A 22,627-nucleotide genomic window follows, 5' to 3' on the forward strand; every position below is an offset into this window, starting at 1 on the left:
GTCTGTTTTTGAAGTTTTTCTGTTGTAAGATAGCCATCCACAGGTCTGTCATTGAATGGCCAGACAGGTTAAAGTGTTCTCCCACTGGTTTTTGAGTATTATGATTCCTGATGTCAGATTTGTGTCCATTAATTCTTTTGCGTAGAGACTGTCCGGTTTGGCCAATGTACATGGCAGAGGGGCATTGCTGGCACATAATGGCATATATCACATTGGTAGATGTGCAGGTGAACGAGCCCCTGATGGTATGGCTGATGTGATTAGGCCCTATGATGATGTCACTTGAATAGATATGTGGACAGAGTTGGCATCGGGCTTTGTTACAAGGATAGGTTCCTGGGTCAGTGTTTTTGTTCAGTGATGTGTGGTTGCTGGTGAGTATTTGCTTTAGGTTGGGGGGTTGTCTGTAAGCGAGGACAGGTCTGTCTCCCAAGATCTGTGAGAGTAAAGGATCGTCTTTCAGGATAGGTTGTAGATCTCTGATGATGTGCTGGAGAGGTTTTAGTTGGGGGCTGAAGGTGACAGCTAGTGGTGTTCTGTTATTTTCTTTGTTGGGCCTGTCTTGTAGGAGGTGACTTCTGGGTACTCGTCTGGCTCTGTCAATCTGTTTTTTCACTTCAGCAGGTGGGTATTGTAGTTTTAAGAATGCTTGATAGAGATCTTGTAGGTGCTTGTCTCTATGAGGGATTGGAGCAATTGCGGTTATATCTTAGAGCTTGGCTGTAGACAATGGATCGTGTGGTGTGTCCTGGATGGAAGCTGGAGGCATGTAGGTAAGTGTAGCGGTCAGTAGGTTTCCGGTATAGGGTGGTATTTATGTGACCATCGCTTATTAGCACAGTAGTGTCCAGGAAATGGACCGCTTGTGTGGATTGATCTAGGCTGAGGTTGATGGTGGGATGGAAATTATTGAAATCATGGTGGAATTCCTCAAGGGCTTCTTTTCCATGGATCCAGATGATGAAGATGTCATCAATGTAGCGCAAGTAGAGTAGGGGCGTTAGGGGACGAGAGCTAAGGAAGCGTTGTTCTAAGTCAGCCATAAAAACGTTGGCATACTGTGGGGCCATGCGGGTACCCATAGCAGTGCCGCTGACTTGAAGGTATATATTGTCCCCAAATGTGAAATAGTTGTGGGTGAGGACAAAGTCAATTATTTCAGTTTGTTCAGGACTTTTAGGGTTATTCAGAATGTTAAATCTCTTAAAAAAAAAAAAAAAAAAAAGATTTTCCACTGCTCATCTCCAGAGGAGGATACAAACTATGCAAAAACTTAAGGTGAACAAAGAAATGGTGGCTGAACTCAGAATGGTTGCTGCACAACTTATAGACCTCTGGTTTCTGTTACCAATTGCACATGAAAATTGATGTTATTAATAGGAATAACATTATCAGCAGGAATCACGGGCACACAAATCTGTTCATAATATAGAGAAAGCGCTATTCATCTTTACAGAAGCAATATTAATCAATTGCCTAATCAAAGAAAAGGCTCAAGCCTTGAAATCATTGCTTCCTCTGCCTCAAGTACAAAAATCATCCCCTTCAAAATTTTTGACTCCCTTTTCAAATACATGCCTGAATATTCTGACTATAATCAATGTCAATAGAGGTTCATTGTCACCTTGTAGTGGCTAGTAATGTCAAGTGTCAACATCAACTTTTTTATTTTTAGGAAAAGGCTGTCTCAGGAATGACTGTCAATAATAGCAGTATAATTAAGATATGGTATTTTAAGATTTTTTTTCCTCAAGCAGCCTAGCACTATGCACTAATTTTAGCACCAATCAGTGGAAGTGAAGTGCAAAGCCTGCTCAGTAACATACAGCTAAGCAGGTTGCCACAGGGTAAACTACCTTGAAAACTTCTGCTTATCCTGGAACATCCAGTCAAAAAATCATGTCTACCTAAGTAGATCTGCATGACACTTTCACATTTATACAGCACCTCTTCCCCAGAAGCAGAGAGACCCCTACACAGGCTGTGAAAGGATCACTTTATCCACCACTGAAATACACCCACCTCTGGGGCAGGACACACCAGCAACACATCCCCTCCAGCGCAGTATAAAGAGCATACAACTAGGACTACAGAGAAAGTCTGCGGTGGAAAATATCAAATGAATTACAATTTGTTGAGGAAATTGGAGATAATGGTATTTCTAACGAGCACTGGTATTCTGTCTTTAATAACCACAAGTGCGTAGGTCCTCACCTGAATCACAGCAACTCCAGCAGTAGAGCACCCTAACACTGGGTACTAGAACAATAATGATTCAAAGAAAAAAGTAGCACGTACTGGTCTTCCTGCGTCACCTGAGGCTCTCTCCCAAGTGCTGACCAAGCCAATCATCCTTAGTTTATGAGAGTCAATGTGACCATAGCCTGGTAAGTTTTAGTAAATCAAGACTACTGTACTGGTAAAGCAGCTGTTGAAGACCATACCAAGAAACTAGATATACAATTGTATTAAATATATTTCATCATATTTTAATAATCATGGGAATTTAGGATTAAAAGCTTTTTACTCACCTGAATGATGCACATTCTATATAGAATTTGAAAGGCAAAGAGCGGAAAGAGCCTGACAAGCAACTTAGTGCTTTCCACATGAGTCTCACTGTACCAGCCACCATAGTTTTCCTTGGCAAGATCTAACCAGCTTGTCACATCTCCACGAAGGTGGCGGTATCTCACACAGCACATTTTCAGTGCATTAGCAACTACCCCAAAGGTGGTCAGCTGGGAACTACCTGCGAATGATCAGAGACATCATGCATCAGTACGTTTCACTTGCTGCCAAACTGAAGACAAGCCAAATCGCTTTTGGAACAAAATACAACTGGGTATGATTTATCTTGGTCATTTCCAAAGGATGTAGCAGACCAGATTTGTTTCAATGCGTTCATCTTTACAAGACAACTTGAACATATAGGGCCAAGTTTGGTTGCAGCATCCACCCTAAACTGCCCTACTGAAGGTATACAGGTTGTGGCCTTGTCTTCAGTAGGAAGAATGATTTTTTTTTAATACCCATTAACACTTTGGAATGATTTATTGTTATGGCTGAGCAGGTACTATATTAATATTTTCCTTTGAATGTGTTTTGTATTGATTTGATCTGGGTCGTTTTCCATTCAAGCCAGTAGTGAGCTATTGTATGCCCGCCAACAATACTGTCAATGAAAGAGGGAGGCACTGGTGAATTGAGGTATGGCTCAGCGGATGCTAATGGGATAGAGAACTTGTTATGGTCATATTTCATGGCCAGGTTAGTCGTTATTAAAAATATTACCTTCTGATGGCCATGTGATAGGCTGTCTGAAATAAATTAGGGGTTCTCAGTCTAGTTCCTAGCAAAACAACAAAAACCTCAACCGCAATTACCATCCTTGTTGTCAGTCTCAGAGAAACCAGCAATGGTACAAGTATGGAAACTTAGACAGGAAGGATGGTTCAGTCATTCGGTCCTAGCCTAGGGCCTGGGAGTCCTGGGGTCACATTCCTGCTCTGCCTGTGCAACCTCAGGCAAATCACTTACTCTCTGTGCCTCAGTTCCCAATCTGTCAAACGGGGTAATAGCACTTCTCTACCTCACAGGGATGTTTGAGTCACTCGGATACTACAGTAAAGGAGGGGTAATATGAGTATGATTAGATAGATAGATAGATCTTAAATGCCTTTATCCCACACAGGTCATCCCAGGGTTGAGACATACTGACAGGGAGGTGTGAGGTAAGTTTGCACTGCTGCTGCCTGGGGCCTATTTCATTTATTCATGGTGGAGTTCATCTCCTGAGTTGGCACCTATCACAAACACTGTATTTATTCACTTAATGTCAGGAAAGAACTAAGAAAGCAATGGCTATTGGCTAATCACGATTTAAACCCACTCTCTGGCTGCTTAGTATCCACAGCTGGACTGTTGGCATTGATAAATAAGATCTCCCTAACAGAGAGGGAAATATACAATATGGATCCAAGTTATCGAGTCTTCTGGCTTACGTACTCTTTTTTTTTAAAAAAAAAAGAGTTTTGAGGTCTAAAAACATAACCAAGAAGAAAAAGCAATCTTTATAGGAGTGTTCAAATTAAGATAAACTGATCAGAAAAAAGGAAGAGGGTATAGATTCTGGATTCTCTAATCAATATGAAGAGGCCTTTTAGAAGTGAAAATGGACATTAGAGAACTTGCGTAAGGGTATAGTTTTCATCAGCTGTCGTGATTTGGGGCTGTAGCTAGCTATCTCTAGCTTTTTGCCCCACAGTTGACATTGTGTCATTACAAAGAATGCACTCATTTACAGGAGGTGCAGTTACAGCCTAGTCCTGTGAGAAGTGAGGAACCCTAGACTCCTCTTGAAATCAGCCCTTTCAGGAGATTAAGGTCTTAGACAGCTGTACCCATTTATTAAATAGGTGGACAAGATGAATAAAGAAAAATGTTACACCTTAAGAAATGTTTGCGCTGTAGCATATCCAGTTTATTGCAGATTACACTTGGAAACAACGACCATTAAAAAATTCAGACTTAAGTTCGATTATTATCATTGGAAAGAAGATTTAACGTGGATGACAGGTTATTGTCGAGCCCTGACATTTCAATGCATTTCTTATTAGAACAATTTCCCTCCTTTCATAATACAATCTGAGAATCAACCGCTTATGAAGATCTAGAAAATATTTTGTTCTGCACAAGAGTAACAAGGCAATGATATATTTACTTGCAGTATACTATTTAGCTACTAGATATTTCTGAACAATGTGTAGAGTTCCAGATGGGTTGTGGTCCCTCCCTGGTAAACAAGACAGACAAATCTGGAACTCAACCTGTGTATGAAGCTTGTTTATCTGTAGTTGCAGTTTTGTTTAAATGAACAACTTGGGTGAAATTCTGGCCTCAGTGATGTCAATAAAAGCTTTGCCACTGATATTAGTAGTGCCAGGAGTCACCCCTGCTTTTTAAGGAGGAGTGTAATTTCAGAGAAATACACTGTTCGAATTTTGACATTAATTGAAGCAGTAATTCAGGAAGGCATGGGGTAAGAAGGGCAAAGGGAGAAGGTACAGAAATCATATGATATGCAGCACTATCATTGCAACAGATATCTGTTCTACAGACATAACCACGTACCTCAGTATATATCAACATTATCCATTTCATGTTTATACATGTTGAGATTTTTAACGTTTCCTTGGAAATGTACATCTGTTTAGACACTAAAATAAAAACATTTAGAAAGCAATCTTTCTCCTTCTTTATACTTACAGCTTTTGGCTCTGATGTTCTGCTACTCTGACCTTGATCTAATCATGAATATCTATGCTACTTAATTATAATAAAAAGCCTACATTGTACTCTAGATGGTAGACACACATTTTTTCTCATCTTTGGTCACCTGCCAGTTCTTAAAATTATAGCAGTGGGAAGAAATGCAAATGAAGTCAATGCTTGACCGCTAAACATGATGGAATGCATGGTCCACATTGGAAATGTTACCTTAAAATAAAAAGGGAGCATATATAAAAATCATTTCTTTAAGGTCACCTCTGAATTTGAATTATGGCTCTAAAGAATTTCCAATGTAGTCATTTTATTGGAAGGAGCCAAAATAAGGATTAAAAGCCCTCAGATTACTACTCCAAAAATGGGCAATTCTGTTGAAACTTGCAAAATATTAATTAAACCAAGCAACATTCGTTCAGAAAAACATTAAGCAATGATATACAAACAAGTGCTACCTGTGCTGACTTTGTAGGACAATTAACATTTTTGTAAGGCCACTTCTATTACCAAAAAGTTCTTGGTATCTCTTGTTTTCTTTGCTGTGACCATAAGGAACTGAGTAAATCTTGCTTCGGTGCTGTGAATTTTCCATAACAGACAGGCTGGCTCAAGCTGCAAAGTTCAGATACAAATTTCCTCATGCTAAGTACATTCAGATCCACGGCTTTTGTTCAGATATGTCCTTGGTGTCAACATGCCATGAGCCAGAATCTCCACTGTCTTCAGTTTCTGGCAGGAATTTTCAAAAGAGTCCATTGAAAAAAATCAATGGGATTTGGGTCCCTAACTTCCTCTGAAAATCCCAGCCTCTGTTCTTTGCACCTGTACACATTACGTGCAACACTACCAATGTGATTTGATAAAGCTTATACTTGTGCAAAACGGGAGTAAAATACTATCCAGAGCGCAAAGTAGTAGAGACTCAGAAGAGGTGTGTGATTTGCTGACTCATTGTTGCATGTGACATTGCCTCACCTTGATAGGGTGAAAGATAGCAACTGTGAAAAATCGGGACGGGGGTGAAGGGTAATAGGCGCCTATATAAGAAAAAGTCCCCAAAAATGGGACTGTCCCTTTAAAAATGGACAATCTGGTCACCCTACACCTTGACCTTAGGGTACAGGGAATGGTTCTCAGAGGACACAGTTCTCAGGGGGGAGGGGGGGATAGCTCAGTGGTTTGAGCATTGGCCTGCTAAACCCAGGGTTGTGAGTTCAATCCTTGAGGGGGCCATTTAGGGAACTGGGGTAAAAATCTGTCTGGGGATTGGTCCTGCTTTGAGCAGGGGGCAGGACTAGATGACCTCCTGAGGTCCCTTCCAACCCTGATATTCTATGATTCTATGACTTCAGCATGGGGCCTGAGCAGCCCTGACAGTAGCCAGCCTTATCGGGGAGACTGGTTTCATTCTCAAAAGGAAATAGCACAAAGCCCAGGGAAGCTTTGTCTTGTCTCAGCTTAGATGAAGTGTATTTGAAGCAGGTAGGAGAAGCCACCTGATCACAGCATCATGGGGTTGAATCTTAATCTCACCTTGGAACTCAAAGATGCTTCATATATGTGAATAATTAATGTGTCTGAAAATTCCAGAAACAATAGCCGTCATTCAAAAGTAAGAGACACAAGGTGGGTGAGGTAATAGCTTTTATTGGACCAACTTCTGTTGGGAGAAGGGACAAAGTTTTGAGCTTCACCAAGGTCTTTCTCAGCTCTGTAAAACTTGAAAGCTTGTCCCTTCCACCAACAGAAGTTGGTCCAATAAAAGATATTACCTCACCCACTCTCTCTCTTATCCTGGGACCAACATGGCTACAACAACACTGCCAACATCCATCTAACTATATTTCTATTAACTATATTTTTCCACTGATTAAACAATCAGGGTTTATTTTAACATTAAGCTTTTATTCTCTTTTTGGTAGCTTAATTTCTTGCATTTGGTAGGGTTCCCCTCCTCCTACTGCATACAAATTGCATTTTACACGTTATAAAGCAGAATCAAAGTACTTTAAGGAGTTGCTATATGTTAAAATGTTGCAACAAGCTGGGAGATGCAGTAAAAATTTCTTTGTTTTAAAGTACTCAAAGCTATCTGCATATTTAAACAGTTCAACATTTCTAATATTTAGTTTTAGGGATACAGCAGGCCTTCAGAGTTATGAACACCAGAGTTACGAACCGACCAGTCAACCACACACCTTATTTGGAACCGGAAGTGCACAATCAGGCAGTAGCAGAGACAAAAAAAACAAAAACAAAACCTCTAAACTACTAAAAAAATAAAGGGAAAGTTAAAAAAAAATTGACAAGGTGAGGAAACTGTTTCTGTGCTTGTTTCATTTAAATTAAGATGGTTAAAAGCAGCATTTTTCTTCTGCATAGTAAAGTTTCAAAGCTGTATTAACTCAATGTTCAGTTATAAACTTTTGAAAGAACCATACTATTTTGTTCAGAGTTACAAACATTTCAGAGTTCCGAACAACCTCCATTCCGGAGGCGTTTGTAGCTCTGAGGTTCTATTGTAATAGCCTACATTGCAGCAATGATAGCTTTAAAATAGAAAATCAGCATCAGATCTCCCGTGATGCAGCCACCTCCTGGTAAGGGCCTGTTTTAACTGGTTTTGTATGGGCCTGATTCTGCAAAGTGCTGAAGTTAATGGCAGTAGAAGATGTTCAGCCCTTCACAGGAGGCACTCAGCAGGATTAAGCCCAAAATGAGTGCAGACAGAATGGATGTAGCTTTGGGGAAAGAACAGTTAAACAATTTTTTAAAGTCACCTTTAAAACATTTCTAAGAGACAGATATTTGCATCTTACCTTTTTTGGGCTGGTAAATCATTTCACTGCGCACCATGTGAATTGTGATCAGGGCCATAAGCACAGACACAAATGGGATAAGAAAACCAAGGTTCTTGGCCAAAGATTGCTGGATATAAGAAATGCTAACAAAGACAACTGCTGAATTTAAGTTAACCAGCCAATAAAACCTATGGTAAACAGACAAAAGTTATTCTAAGAGGGAAACTGGTGAAGAGATGCAAGTAATTAAGAATGCAATTCTGTTGCAAAAAGTAGTTTTAAGCATTCTGAAGTTAAAAAGTTTAACAACAGTGAGTGGGGTGTATTTACACCTGTGTGGTATGCACCACACTGCACTGGATCCTGCATAGCCTGACAGTTTACATGAACTTTCACTTGATTATGGGAGAGTCTCAGCATTTACTTATAAAAACAGACCAAGTTTCTAGCCTGCATGGTTGTAGAAAAAATATTGATGCCTAAAGGCTCAAAAGCCAGAAGACAAAAAGTACCCCCATTTTTTTAAACTCATGATTTTTAAGTCAATCTCTTGGTTTATGGATGCCTGAATAAGGTTTTTGAATGTGTGGAGTTGGCAACACCGTTTCGAAGGAAGATGAAAAAACCCATAATGCCCCATGCCAAATGTATAATTCTATACACAGGGAGAAAGTGTTTCCTTGCTGACTCTAGCACAGTGGTGGGCAACCTACGGCCCAACAGGGTAAGCTGACTGCGGGCCGCGAGACATTTTGCGGACATTGACTGTCTGCGTGCATGGTCCCCCGCAGTTCCCAGTGGCCGTAGTTTGCTGTTCCCGGCCAATGGGAGCTGCGGGAAGCGGCAGGATGCAGGGACGTGCTGGCCGCTGCTTCCTGCCCTGCCACTCCCATTGGCCGGGAACGGTGAACCGCGGCCACTGGAAGCTGTGGGGGGGGCCATGCCTGCAGATGGTCAACGTCTGCAAAATGTCTCGTGGCCCGCAATCAGCTTACCCTGATGGGCTGCATGCGGCCCGCAGGCCGTAGGTTGCCCACCACTGATCTAGTCTGACCTCCTGCATAAAACAGGCCAAAGAAATCTCACTCAGTAATCTCTGTATCAAACTTGAGACACCTTATTATTGCCCTGATTTTCAGAGAGTGGATGCTCAGCATGAAAATGACAAAAATCAAGCCTCTTTAAAACATGTCTCAAACTTCTGAATGGGTTAAAAAGCTAATGCTATTTTAAAGAATATAAACAAGAACTCAACAATCAACAGAACACATTGCTTAGATTTCTTTTGTATGCAGTTTCAGTATCAAAGTGAGAGCACCACCACAGTTGTCACCCTTGCTGAGAGCCACTGCACTGAGAGCAAGGACTGTAGGTAACTGATGGAGGTAACTGATTTCACACCTACACCCACAGATGGACTCTGTGTATTGAGATTGAGACACATTGAGGAAGCCTGGAGGAGCGCGTATTGCTATTGCCTTGGGTTCTACCTGTCCTGCAGATAATGAACAAAGAACTTGAGTCTTTGCGCTGTCAATCTAGCATGCATCATTAGTCTTGAATTCACTTAAAATAAACAAGCAGGAGAGATGACCTTAGCTATTCTTGCTCACCTCACCCTTATTGGCTTTACAACTTTTTATCTTAAGCACAAGTGAGTGGGCAGGGCATACTATCAGCTCAGCTGGAGCTGCAAATCTGTCTAGTATCACTGTCCTCTACATAAGAGAACATGTATTAAAGATCAGACCAATGTTTTGGCTGTGAACCTTGAGGAGAGGGGAAGGGGTGGGAGGGGAGAAAAAGCAGTTGCTATTAAACACCTGTGTTGCCTCTGCTTCTTCCCTTTAAAAGGCTCCTTGCTAGTCTGTTGTAATTGCCCAGAAAACTGTAGTGGCATCACTGTAAGTTACAATGTTGAGATCATTACTGTAGTGCTTCTGACTACTCTGTCATTGGCCTAGCTAGCTAGAACCAAGAAGAAAAGCCTTTATAATGCTGAAGACGTGGAGGAGTGACAATACCCAAGTTTGTTCAACTCAAAACAAAATAATCTCTCTTGCCTTGTTAGGGAAGAAGAGCATCTGACAGTGGCTTAGAAGCAGTGGGCAGGAGGGCACTTTTAAGCAGCAAGCCTAGTGTAATACAGGCAGTGGCCGAGGAAAGAATAATGACAAATCCAATTTGGATGAACTCAGTGCTGCCGAGAAGCATTTGGCAGCTGTCAGGGGGACTAGCAATACTACGTATGCCAGGAAGCAGGGACTTCCAGGCTTAAACCATCCTCCAAAGCCATCTGAAAAAGTCCCTGAAAATTTCAACTTTAATTATTTTTAGCTAGTGCTGTGTCTTTTAAACCATTTCTGCCATGAGATATGATACCATTAGAGGGTTTTTTTTTAAATTTAAATGTAAAGCAGTTGTCTGGGGTTTGGTGTTAGCCACTTTGGAGAGAAGGTATTAAAGATTATGGAAGCATTTTGCATTGGCTTTGGCCCTCTTCTGGCAATTTTGTGTTTAAGTTTAAAATTGCACGATAGGGGCAAACAGCTCCAGATGCTGGCCAAGTTCAAGGTTTTAATCCTGGTCTCCAGAGCTCTACATGAGATCAGCCCAGGCTGTCTCACCCTACATGACTATAATGTCCATTGTGTTCCACTGGAAATGGCAGCCTAAAGAATGAAACCCATATGTGCAGAAGCTGGACTTTTTTCAGCAACTGGAACTCATTCTGAGAAGAAATTAGGACCTCCATAAATCTTGGTGCCCTGAGATCAAAATTTAAAGCACACTTCCTTGATCTAGCTTTCTCACAATACTGCCACCAAAATAAGTAAAGAAAAAATATCGAGTCTTTGCTGACTGGAGGGAAGAGAGAAAGAGAAATGTATCTTGATGTGCACATTTCAAAATTCTGAGAGGTGCTCATGTCATAGACCAGAAGGGACCATCATGATTATCATGTCACAGTGATGAATTGTATATAAGAACCTAGACAGACATGAGCCTATGGCTTGTTTCTGATTTTGATGCCCCACCTCCTTTCCTGACATTCCATTACATTCTTCAGAGCATCTGAGAGACCACTTTGGAGTAGAGACAGGCAGGATACTTGAGATTCGAGCCCTGGATTCAGTAGCTAAGCAGTCTTACAGGCACCAGTGCAGCAAACTGCACTGTTGGAGACCACACATCTGCTGGGGTTGGCGGGCGGGGGGGGGGGGGGGGGTGTTGGGTGTTTGAAAGGCCAAACACTCTAATCACTGTTTAGCGCCCCCTCACATTTCAAACATCATTATTGTATAGGTGGAATAGCTCCCCCTCTGAGGATGACTATAATGGAGTTGTAGGGCTAGTGGTCAGGATAGTAGTGAGAGAAACAAACAAACAAAAAAATCACCAGGTAAGACCTTTCACAGGCTACATAAATTCTTTCCATGACAAGGCCCCAGATTCTGTGGCACCCTGATGTAGCAGACTGGAAGTTCTATGGTAGCATCATGAACTAGCTATGAACAACCCACCAACCATGGTGATGAAGAACCATTATGCTGCCTTGGCAATGGGTGATGAGGAATCACCCCCAAAGATGGAGGAGGAAAAGCTCTGTACCCCCAAGGCTGGGAGGATCATAGCTGAGAATTTGAAAATAGAAGGCAGCTTGGGTGAAAGTGACCATGAAATGATAGAGTTCACGATTCTAAGGAATGGTAGGAGGGAAAAACAGAACAATAAAGATAATAGATTTCAAGAATGCAGACTTTAGCAAACTCAGGGAGTTGGTACGCAAGATCCCATGGGAAGCAAGTCTAAGGGAAAGCACAATTTGAGAGAGTTGGCAAAGAGACATTATTATGGACACAAGAGCAAACTATCCCACTGCATAGGAAAGGTAGGAAGTATGGCAAGAGACCACCCTGGCTTAACCAGGAGATCTTCAATGATCTAAAAATCAAAAAAGGAGTCCTACAAAAAGTAGAAACTAGGTCAAATTGCAAAGGATGAATATAAACAAACAACACAAGCATGTAGGGACAACATTAGAAAGGCCAAGACATAAAATGAGATTAAACTAGCTAGAGACATCAATGGGAACAAGAAAACAGTCTACAAATCCATTAGAAGCAAGAGTAAAACCAAGGTCAGGGTAGGCCCATTATTCAGTGAGGTGTGGGAAACAATAACAGAAAATGTGGAAATGGCAGAAGTACTAAATGGGTTTGTTTCAGTTTTCACCAAAACATTTAGTAGCAATTGGATGTCTAACATAGTGAATGCCAGTGAAAATGAGGCAAACTCTGAGGCTAAAATATGGAAAGACCAAGTTAAAAATTATTTAGACAAATTAGATGTCTTCAAGTCATCAGGGCCTGATAAAATACATTTCTAGAATACTCAAGAGGCTGACTGAGAAGATATCTGAGCCATTAGTGATTATCTTTGAAAAGTCATGGAAGACGAGAGAGATTTCAGAGGACTGGAAGAGGGCAAACATAGTGGCAATCTATACAAAGGGGAATAAGGACAACCCGGTGAATTACAGACCAGTCAGCTTAACTTCAGTATCCGGAAAGATAATGGAGCAAATAATCAAGCAATCAATTTTCAAACACCTAGAAGATAATAAGGTGATAAGTAACTATCAGCATGGATTTGTCAAGAACAAATCATGTCAAACCAACCTGATAGCTTTCTTTGACAAGGTAACAAGCCCTGTGGATGGGGGGGGGGGGGGGGGAAGAGGGGGGAAGCAGTAGATGTGGTACATCTAGATTTTAGTAAGGCTTTTGATATTGTCTTGCATGACCTTCTCATAACAAACTAGGGAATTACAGCCTAGATGGAGCCACTATAAGGTGGGTGCATAACTGGTTGGAAAACTGTTCACCAAGAGTAGTTATCAGTGGTTCATAGTCAAGCTAGAAGGGCATATCAAATGGGGTCCCACAGGGATCAGTCCTTGTTCTGTCCAATATCTTCATCAATGATTTAGATAATGGTATAGAGAGTACATTTATAAAGTTTGTGCATGATACCAAGCTGAGAGGGGTTGCAAGTGCTTTGGAAGATTCAAAATAAACTGTAGAAATGGTCTGAAGTAATAGGATAAAATTCAACAAGGACAAATGCAAAGTAATCCACTTAGGAAGGAACAATCAGTTGCAAACATACAAAATGGGAAATGACTGCCTAGGAAGGAGTAGTGCAGAAAGGGATCTAGGAGTTATTGTGGATTGTAAGCTAAATATGAGTCAACAGTGTGACACTGTTGCAAAAAAAGCAAACACCATTCTCGATATATTAGCAGGAGTGTTGCAAGCCAGACTCAATAAACAATTCTTCCAGTCTACTCTGCACTGATAAGGCCTCAGCTGGAGTATTGTGTCCAGTTCTGGGTGCCATATTTCAGGAAAGATATGGACAAATTGGAGAAAGTCCAAAGGAGAGCATCAAAAATGATTAAAGGTCTAGAAAAGATGGCTATAAGGAATAATTGAAAAAAATTGGGTTTGTTTATTCTAGAGAAGAGAAGACTGAGGGGGGACATGATAACAGCTTTCAAGTATATAAAAAATTATTACAAGGAGGAGGATGAAAAATGGTTCTTGATAACCTCTGAGGATACAACAATAAGCAATGATCTTAAATTGCAGGAAGGAAAGTTTAGGCTGGATATTAGGAAAAACTTCCTAAGTGTCAGCGTAGTTAAGCACTGGAACAAATTGCCTAGGGAGGTTGTGGAATGTCTGTTATTGGAGGTTTTTAAGAACAGGTTAGACAAACACCTGTCAGGAATGGTCTAGTTATTATGTATTCCTGCCTTGCGTGCAGGGGATTAGATGACCTCTTGAGGTCCCATCCGGTCCTACACTGCTATGATTATTAGATTGTATAAAGGAGATTTTAAATGAATTAGATCTGAACATTAATATAATTAGCTGCTTGTTTCTGATTAAATGAGAATCAGTAAAATAGTTGACATTTAAATCATATTTAGTTTTTAACGTTAATCACTGAAAAGAATGGATTCATTCAACTCTTCAAGTTATTGTTTCAGACTACCTGCAGATTCAGGAAGACATCTTTGCATTGATTTGTACTATCAAGCCTGACCCCAGATCTACAGTACCTTCCCTTTTAACTTGTGTAAATTTAATTTTAAACATCCACTTTAATAAATTTTTTAAATCTGTTCTTCACAACCCTGAAAACTAGAAATATGTATGTACATAGAAGAGAAAGCATTCCTGCTAGAGTATTATTTTATGGCAAAGCACGGGTTCTACAGCCACCTAAAGGCCCCTGGCTCTACAAAAACACTACAAAAATGGCCATCAATACAATCAACCTGTAACCCAAGAGATCCTGCTAAGCCTTTGGGCAGAATTATGAAATGACTATGGAACTACTTCAAGGCCAACTGGGGAGGTGGGAAATCTCCACTAGCATCTTTCAAATGACTTAAATTTGCTTCCTCTATTAGTAGTTCTGCCCATACAATATGCTGGGTAAAAAGGGCTATCTGGCAGGTGGGGCTAGTCTGCCACAGCATGATTCATGTGATTGGTGGTGGAAGGTGGGGAGGGAAAAGAACTGGCTGGAATGTCATACTGGCACTTTGCTGCTGGCCCCAGCAGTTTGTTTTCTCATTTTTAAGCAAGGCTGTAGGACTACTGTGAAGACACCGTCCAAATTTGAATAGCTTCCATGTTGTCCTATAAAGTCCATAGACATCCAGAAAAACTCTCTCTTTCTGGTGAGAACTACCCTATTCATCTCAGTTGGGTGTTAGCTTAGAAGCTTTATAATTACAGTTTAAATGTCAGCATCTTAAGTATTTCACTTCAAATAATTATACCAGGAACAGCCAGGTATTTTATGCTGCCTTTGAGTGGAGTAAGAAAAGCCTAACCCCATTCTGCTCAGCCCTTGATCACAATACTTGCTTCTGCAACCTCTTACTCTGAGGTATTGGCCATTTACTAGTTGCTTTAGCATTTTTCATGCACCAGGTATTACAGGATTTCCGGGGATATTTTGGTGGTACACATTCAGGTCAGATAAATCAGTCTTGGAGTGTTAAGCTTTAATCAAGATATTCCAGTAGGCTCAGGAGTCTGAACCTCAGGTTTGCTTATACTCCCTGAGATCACAGGTTCACATTCCAGCAGTGATGACTGAGGCCTTCATACTTGCCAGGTAAACAGCTTGATTTCCATTCTGAGAAATGCAAAGTTTTATTGGGAGAAAAGGGGTTGGTGGCTGCTTTTTAAAAAATGAAGTAGCACAGATTCTGCCCCAAGGTTCTGTTTAGAGGCGATGGGAAATTGACAAAATCAAAAAGTTTCACGGGAACATACCAATTATGCCAATGTTTTCAATAGGAAGTTAGCCAAATGTTTTGTTTTGACTTTTATGTATGTATTATATTCTATAGGGTCAAAGCGATGTGCTTTGGAATGTTTCGTTTCATGAAAAATTTTGAGTTTTACTTTTGATCTTGAGGCTGAAATTTTGTTTCATCCTGTTTCAATTTTCTGTGGAATAGAAATTCTGTTTTTCGACCAGCTCTGTTTCTGACTCTATTTCTGACAAAGTTAGCTTAGGAGAGTCAGTGTTGCCTAATGGATACAGCACTGAACTGGGACTCAGGAGACCTGCGTTCTATTCCTGGCTCTGCCATGATATGCTGGGTGACCTTGGCTAAGTCACTCGCCCACTCCATGCATCGGTTACCCCATCTGTAAAATGGAGATAATGATACTGACCTCCTTGTAAAGTGTTCTGATATCTACTGATGAAGAGTGTTATACAGAAGCTAGGCTAGCTATAGGCAATGGAGTTTGGACTAAGATACACTCAAGTACCAGATAATGGTCCATTTCCAAAACTATGCAGAAACATTTGTTTACCATACTTTTCTTCATTTGACAATGAGGCTTTGCAGAAAGGAAAGCCCTTCTGACACCCTGCAGGGAACAAAAATTCAGTGGCCATGGTAGTGAACACGGGGAGAAAGGAACAAAAAAAAGAGATAAATACAAAATAGGAGTGATGAAAATAATTGAGAGATTGAGTTGAGGCAAACAAAAAAGGAAAGAAATATTAGTAGAAGGAAGAGGGAAACACCAAGCAAGATGGAGAAGGAATAGAAGACAAGGACAGATATAGAAGTGGTCCTATACGAACCACAATTTTCCAACACCTCAAGGTAATTTTGTTTTACCAGCTCAGTTGTTGGTGAGGATTTAAGGACCATATTCTGTCCCCGACCTTTTTGCTCAGCTCCCATCGATAGCAATAGGAGTTCTCATGCATCAAGAAGTAGTACCAGTTTACAGCCTTAACTTATAGCCCCAGGCTTCAGACTCTCAGGACCCAGTTTTCCTCTTCTTAGTTTAACATTGGTGAAATTCCATTTATTTCCATGATTTTACACCTAGTTTGTTCCAGAGATTGGATTCAGGCCCTAGAAGTGTAATGCAGCCCTCACCACATACTAGGGTTAAGATCATAGTTACACACTCCTTTGCAAGAAGTCTGATTTTTGAAAAGCTGTTAGGCCTGATTTCTGAAGTAAAGCAGGTTGGATAAGAATCTAGATTTTGCTAAAAAGCAACAGTGTGCAACTGTCTCATTAAATATATATGTATTTTAAACATTTATTCTTGTGACAAAGAATCTACCAAGAAGAGAAAATAGCGTATGATTATATACTTATGAGGTTGTAATGAGACCAGGAAATGCGAAGAAGTAAACCCCATTTTGTTAGTTTTAAGATTACAAATCATATGGTTCCTGCCTCAGATGCCAAACAACTGTAGAAATTAGTTTTTAATCACACACACCTTTCCTGATACTTCCAAAGCCCCAAGAACTGACCCATTTGGATTCCCCCAAGGAAATATTTTATTCATTCTGTCGTTATGTCTCCTTTGTAATCAACACTGAGAAATGTCACTTTGATTAAACACAAGTCTGAATGACTAAAACCATAGTACAATAAATTCTCCAGAGCAATCTTTCAGAACAACTGATTGCTCTCCAGTCTTAATCCTCCAGAGTCTTATTTAATCAAAATGATGTTGCTAATTAAGGATTAAAACTCAGAATAGAATAAAAAAGGAGGATGTTTTTCTCTCTCCTTTGGGCAGGTCAAGGAGGCAGAATCTGTTTTAAGGAATCAAACAGTCTTTTCCACCTTTAGTAAAGCTACACTATTCACTGAAGTTTGGATTTAATCCAAAAATCTTCAATATTAACATAACTGGGGGGAGGAAAAGGAATAGCCCTGAAAGCCATCCAGGAGCGCCGCCAGCTTTTCCGCCGCCCTAGGGCAGCGGAAGGTCCCGCCACGAAATGCCGCCCCCCCACAGAGGCGGCGGAAGGTCCCGCCGCCAAAATACCACCACGGTCGCTGCCCCCCAAATTGCAGCGCCCTAGGCAACCGCCTAGGTCGCCTAATGGGTTGCGCTGGCCCTGAAGCCATCCCCATACGAACAGAAATATGACCTAATAAATTCTTCATTGATTCATCAGTGAGGCATTATCAATATTCAAATGTGCTCAGTTTCAGTTCATAATAGATACACTTTGATTTATTTTTAGTAGTACCAACAATTCATGGCACATGTATAGCACCTCTCAATCAAGAATTTCTGGATAATTGGCAAACATTAAGTATCACAAAACTCCCTCTGAGGTAGGTAAATATTTGTGCATATCTAATAAAGGAATTTCTGTCCCAGGGAAATTCTAGTATTTCATCATTTTGTCCCAAATCAGAACAAAAATCTTGAACTGTTGAAATTTTGTGGAACAGTGTCCAGAAAAAAAATAATTTGTAAATGTCAAAGTGTTCCATTTCAGCTTGTTAACCAAAAGGAAACAGTTCATTTTGAGTTGACAAAATGTTACATGTCAATTTTTCCAATGGAAATTATTTTTCTGTAGAAAATTGTGATTTTGATGAAGCCCCATTTTCCAATGAAAGATGTTTTTGTCTGAAATTTTCCAGCCAGCCCTGGTAACTATATAGATGTTTAAATTGAAGAACAGAAGTCAAGTGACTTACCTGATGTCCTAAACTGTCAGTCACAGCTGGAAAGAGAATCTCTGAGGCCTATCTTTCTATCACCACTGCTCACATGAGGAAATCGATCACCTCTTGAAGTAAACGACAGTTCCAAATGTGATGTTTTGATTTTTTTATTTTAGTGCTGGTACTTATATGTGTTCAAGGAACTTTGCCACCTCTACGGAGTCTACTCAACCTAGAACAAAGGATTGAGACCCAGCAAGCAACTTCACCACATCCCTGACAGGCCTTTAAGTACCATAGTGTAAGAACTCAAATAGAATAACTTGGTTCTAAATAGCAACTTGCTTATTAATTCTGTGTCAAGTTGGGCAAATCACTTGACTTTGATTCACCCTGGGTGAAAGTCCCTGGCCTGTGCTATGCAGGAAGTCAGACTAGATGATCAGAGTGGTTCCTTCTGGCCTTAAGATTTATGAATCTATGTTCCTGGAAGGAAATTTAGGTAGTCCTTTTGAAAACTAATTGTTACAGCTAAAAATGAGATTTTCTATATAAATTCATTTAAAAAAAATTGAGATGCATTTGAGTTTTTAATTAAGCTCCATCATCTCACACAGTTGTTATATTGCAATATTAAGAAACTCACCAATTGAAAAAAGAAAGAAGTTCCTTTGGTTCAAAATCCTCAAGGTTGTATGCACTCAGTGGACAAACTACAGCTCTTATGCCTCCTGATCCAAAGCAGGCTGTTAATAGCCCAAAGTAGAAGAGTATTTTCTGCTCCTTTTTGGCTAGCGGGTGAAAGATATAGTGTCTGTCTATATAAAAATCTTCAAAGGGGAAGGCAACAACAGGTAGTAGGGCTGTACCTGCAATGGGGAAGAAAATGGACATATGTAACTGGTTAAAATGATGAAGCATTGAATCCAGTATTTATTTTCTAGATTAACAGCTATATTGGAATTAGTCTCTAAATTAGTAAAAAAAAATATCTACACATGCAATGGGAGAGAAAATTATTCATTCCTTTAGAGTGAGATGTGGGTACAACTACAAGTCCAGAACTTTATTGAATACTACTATTAGGCAAGAATATTGACTACATATGGCAGAAGTACCTGAACTTCACTGCTTTCAGGGCTGACCTGGGGCCAGAGGGCTGCAGTTAAGTGGCATAGAAGTTCTCTTTACAAATAAAGAAACATGACCATAATTTGTGCTACTCTTTTATCTAGATGGATTAATAGAAATTGCTTGCTTGAACTCAAAAGCTGTAGTTTATCACTATAGCTAGATGAACAATATTCATCAGATAATTTGGCAAATGTTATGATGTATTCTCAGATATGCTATTTGATTATTTTTACTTATTTTATCAGTTTTACTCTTCCCTTTGCAGCTTCAGAAAAAGTTAGCCCCAGAACACATTTTAGGACTCTGTAGTTGAGATTTGGCACCTCCAATCTACAGCGTTGTTTCTATAAGCAAAGTGATGCTCCCATATTTGATGAGCCTTTTAAGTGTATTTTGAGTGAGATTGCAAATACATCATATACATAATATTTGCACACATGTCTGCTTCAAGCATGGCAACAGGAGACCAGGATTGTGATACTAAACATCAAAATCTGAAACCCCGGCCCCAGGATGATGGATTAAGCAAAAATTTGTAATAAGCTCCCACAATAAAGAGTCATATCCCATGCATTGTACGTACACTAACAAGTCTAGCATCAAATCATCATCCCTAATATTTTATATTTATTTTCCAAGAAACTTCCTCTTGCTATAGTGACATTTGTTCCTCTTTGGAAAATGCTTTGTGCTACCTCTGACAGTTGTCAATGGACCGTTAAGTGGTCTGATGCAGTTTATTCAGTATACAGTTCAACAATTTATCCTTGTTTTATCATTAGAGTCAATTTGTCCCACTTTGATGTCTTTTTTTTTTTTTGTAATCTAGAATCAAAGGGGATTCCAGACAGGAAGTTTATGGAGTAAGGAAGAGGATACAAAGGAAGTCATTTTCTCAGGTAGTTCATACAGTGCCTTGGCAATCTAGACAAAGCGGCCCCCTTCTTCCTCCTTTCCACTGACCCACTTGATCCTCTGTGTCATTTTTTCCTTTTAAATTCTTGCGACGATTTCTCTTCAGTCATTCACAGCAGGTGTTTTTATAGCTGATGCACACAACACAGAATTATTTCCTGCTGTGGCAGCACTCTAAAGGAGGCGCTAGAGTTTCCAGTGCAAAGCTTTCTGAAACATGACCTCAGGGCACCTGCTGCACACAACTGAATTCAAACTCACACTTCTGGATGGAGGTCAAGAGGACAGAAATGTTGCCTTGAGAGAAGACCAATTCAGAAATTATCTCAATTACTCCAATGCTATTCTGATGCCTATCTAAATAACTTATTTGCCTGCATGCAAACAAACTCTTGGGATGAGTAAATGTGAATAAGCTTGTGTGTCAGCTATACATCAAGTGGCAATGCAATTGATACCTATTTTAGTATAGAGTTATGGAAATCTGGGTGAATTTCCAATGTTTATGTTAATGTGGCCCTGGAGCAGCAATAACTTGTTCTGCCCTCATCTTCTGCCTGTGCTGTTCACTTAAAAGTTGGTGATTTTATGAAGTTAATTCTAGTAGTTGTGCAGTTTAAAGGACAGGCTGCAGCATCAGAGATCGACTGTTACTGTCTAGTTGTACCTGCCTGATCTGTGTAGCAATCTTAAGGTCCCTGTTTCACCTCAACTCTGTCCTAGAGACAAAAGATAATTCAGTTTTTAGATCAGCTCAACTCAGGCTGAGAAAGCAATCATCAGCTTTGACATTTACTAAATTCCACATGACAGTTATACAAAGTGAGCAGAGACTTGCAAACTCAGTTTGTCTAGGAAGGGGAGTGGCTCCACCCTCTATATCACCCAATCTCCTTGATAACCCATACTAATAGCTGTGCATATCTAAAGTTTCATACTGTCCCCCATTCCAGCCACTATGTGAAGGATCATTAGGAGGTGTCCATACATTACATATCTGTATATTGAGGGGACTTCAAATGTACAGAAAATCATGGGTCAGTAAAATTCACACATGTAAGTTACCTGGAAAAATATTTTAAGAAGTGTATCCTGAACTTTGTATAAAAGATTTTAGCCCATTGGGTGGGAGAAGGAGTCAGATAGTGCTAATATGAGTCAGGCCCTAAAGGTAAGCATCAAAATGTGGCTTCCGAGTTCAAATTTTGTCTATGCAACATATACGTCTTATTAACAACCATGTAGCTTTTAAATACAGCAGAACCCCATAAGTTTGCACCAATTGGAGAAATGCATTGCAAATTATGGACTTTAACAAGTGGTTATATCACTGAATTTTCCAGAAGTGACTAGTGACTGTGGGTGCCCAACCTGATACCTTAAAGGGGCTCAGTTTCAGAAAATGCTGAGTGCCTGCTTTCTGAAAAGTTAAGCCACTTTATGGCGTCACAGTTTAGGCTCTCAGACTGCAGCACCCAAAATCTCTAGTCACCTTTGAAAATGTAGACCTTATTTTACAAACATTATTTAATATTGTTCAAAATAATGCTTCGTTAAGGTATATTAGCAAATCTACTCCAGTACATTTTGTGAAAGAAAAGTTAAGTCCTTAGCTATTAAAGAACTTTGGTAAGGCCACGAGGTTGGAGACAATTATTGGATTTGCATATAAGTAAGGAATAGTATGTTTCTATAGTACTTTTTTAAAAACTGACTTATTAGAGCAGAACTGCATACAAAAAGCACATTGTAGATGAAATAATCATGGCATAGCACCTACCTAGAAAGTGGAGAAATATGCAGATATACACCAGCTTGATCCTCCCCACCAGATGTTCAGCAAGCCAGCCCATAAACACAGGTGATAACATGGAGGCACCTACAAAGCACATGTTTATGATAGCTGCCTGGTAGTTGGGATAGCCAAGTTTGATAGTGCAAAAGAGAATCATGTTGCAGACAATACCAAAGAAAGTAAACCTCTCACACAGCTCCATCAACAGCAGGCAAATGGCCACCTGAAGTTTCTTCTGAGACTTGAACCCAGATGAGTCTCCATCATGCTTGCCTTTCCTGGAGAATTTCCTTTTCTCCCTCTCAGCAGTGTGGTTCAGAAGTTGTTTTTCTTGTAAGTCTCTAAGGTCTGTAACAGGCATACTTAGCTGTGCTGAGCAAGACTAAATTGAGTGGGTTAGGTTGTATGTACACTTCTGTTATCCTCCACTGTAATTAACAAACTGGTAAGACCCTTGCTTTGAATTCCACACCTGACTACCACAATTCCTCAGGGTACTTATCACTTTAGTGCTGTTACATTCAAGATCAAGGAGCATGAGGGACACCAGTATTTAAACTTCTCTGAGTGCACAAAGTTGCTGAATCCAATCTGTTTATTTAATTAGTTTGTCTGGTTATGAACAAGACTCCCCCCCTCAATAATATTACCCAT

General features: G+C 40.1%; 1 protein-coding gene across 1 annotated transcript in view; it reads right to left on the reverse strand.

Annotated features, from left to right (window-relative positions):
- Positions 1-22,334, reverse strand: part of SLC15A5 (solute carrier family 15 member 5) — a 61,051-nt gene extending 38,717 nt beyond the window's left edge. Inside the window, exons 1-4 of the mRNA XM_065399114.1 lie at positions 21,959-22,334; positions 18,776-18,998; positions 8,106-8,275; positions 2,532-2,752 (exon numbers count right to left, since the gene is read on the reverse strand). Of these exons, the coding sequence (XP_065255186.1) occupies positions 2,532-2,752; positions 8,106-8,275; positions 18,776-18,998; positions 21,959-22,334 (990 nt within the window). The remainder of the gene's footprint in view (positions 1-2,531; positions 2,753-8,105; positions 8,276-18,775; positions 18,999-21,958) is intronic.
- Between the last annotated feature and the right edge of the window lie 293 nt (positions 22,335-22,627).

This window comes from Emys orbicularis, chromosome 1 (assembly GCF_028017835.1).
Source record: "Emys orbicularis isolate rEmyOrb1 chromosome 1, rEmyOrb1.hap1, whole genome shotgun sequence".
Classification (NCBI taxonomy): Eukaryota; Metazoa; Chordata; order Testudines; family Emydidae; genus Emys; species Emys orbicularis.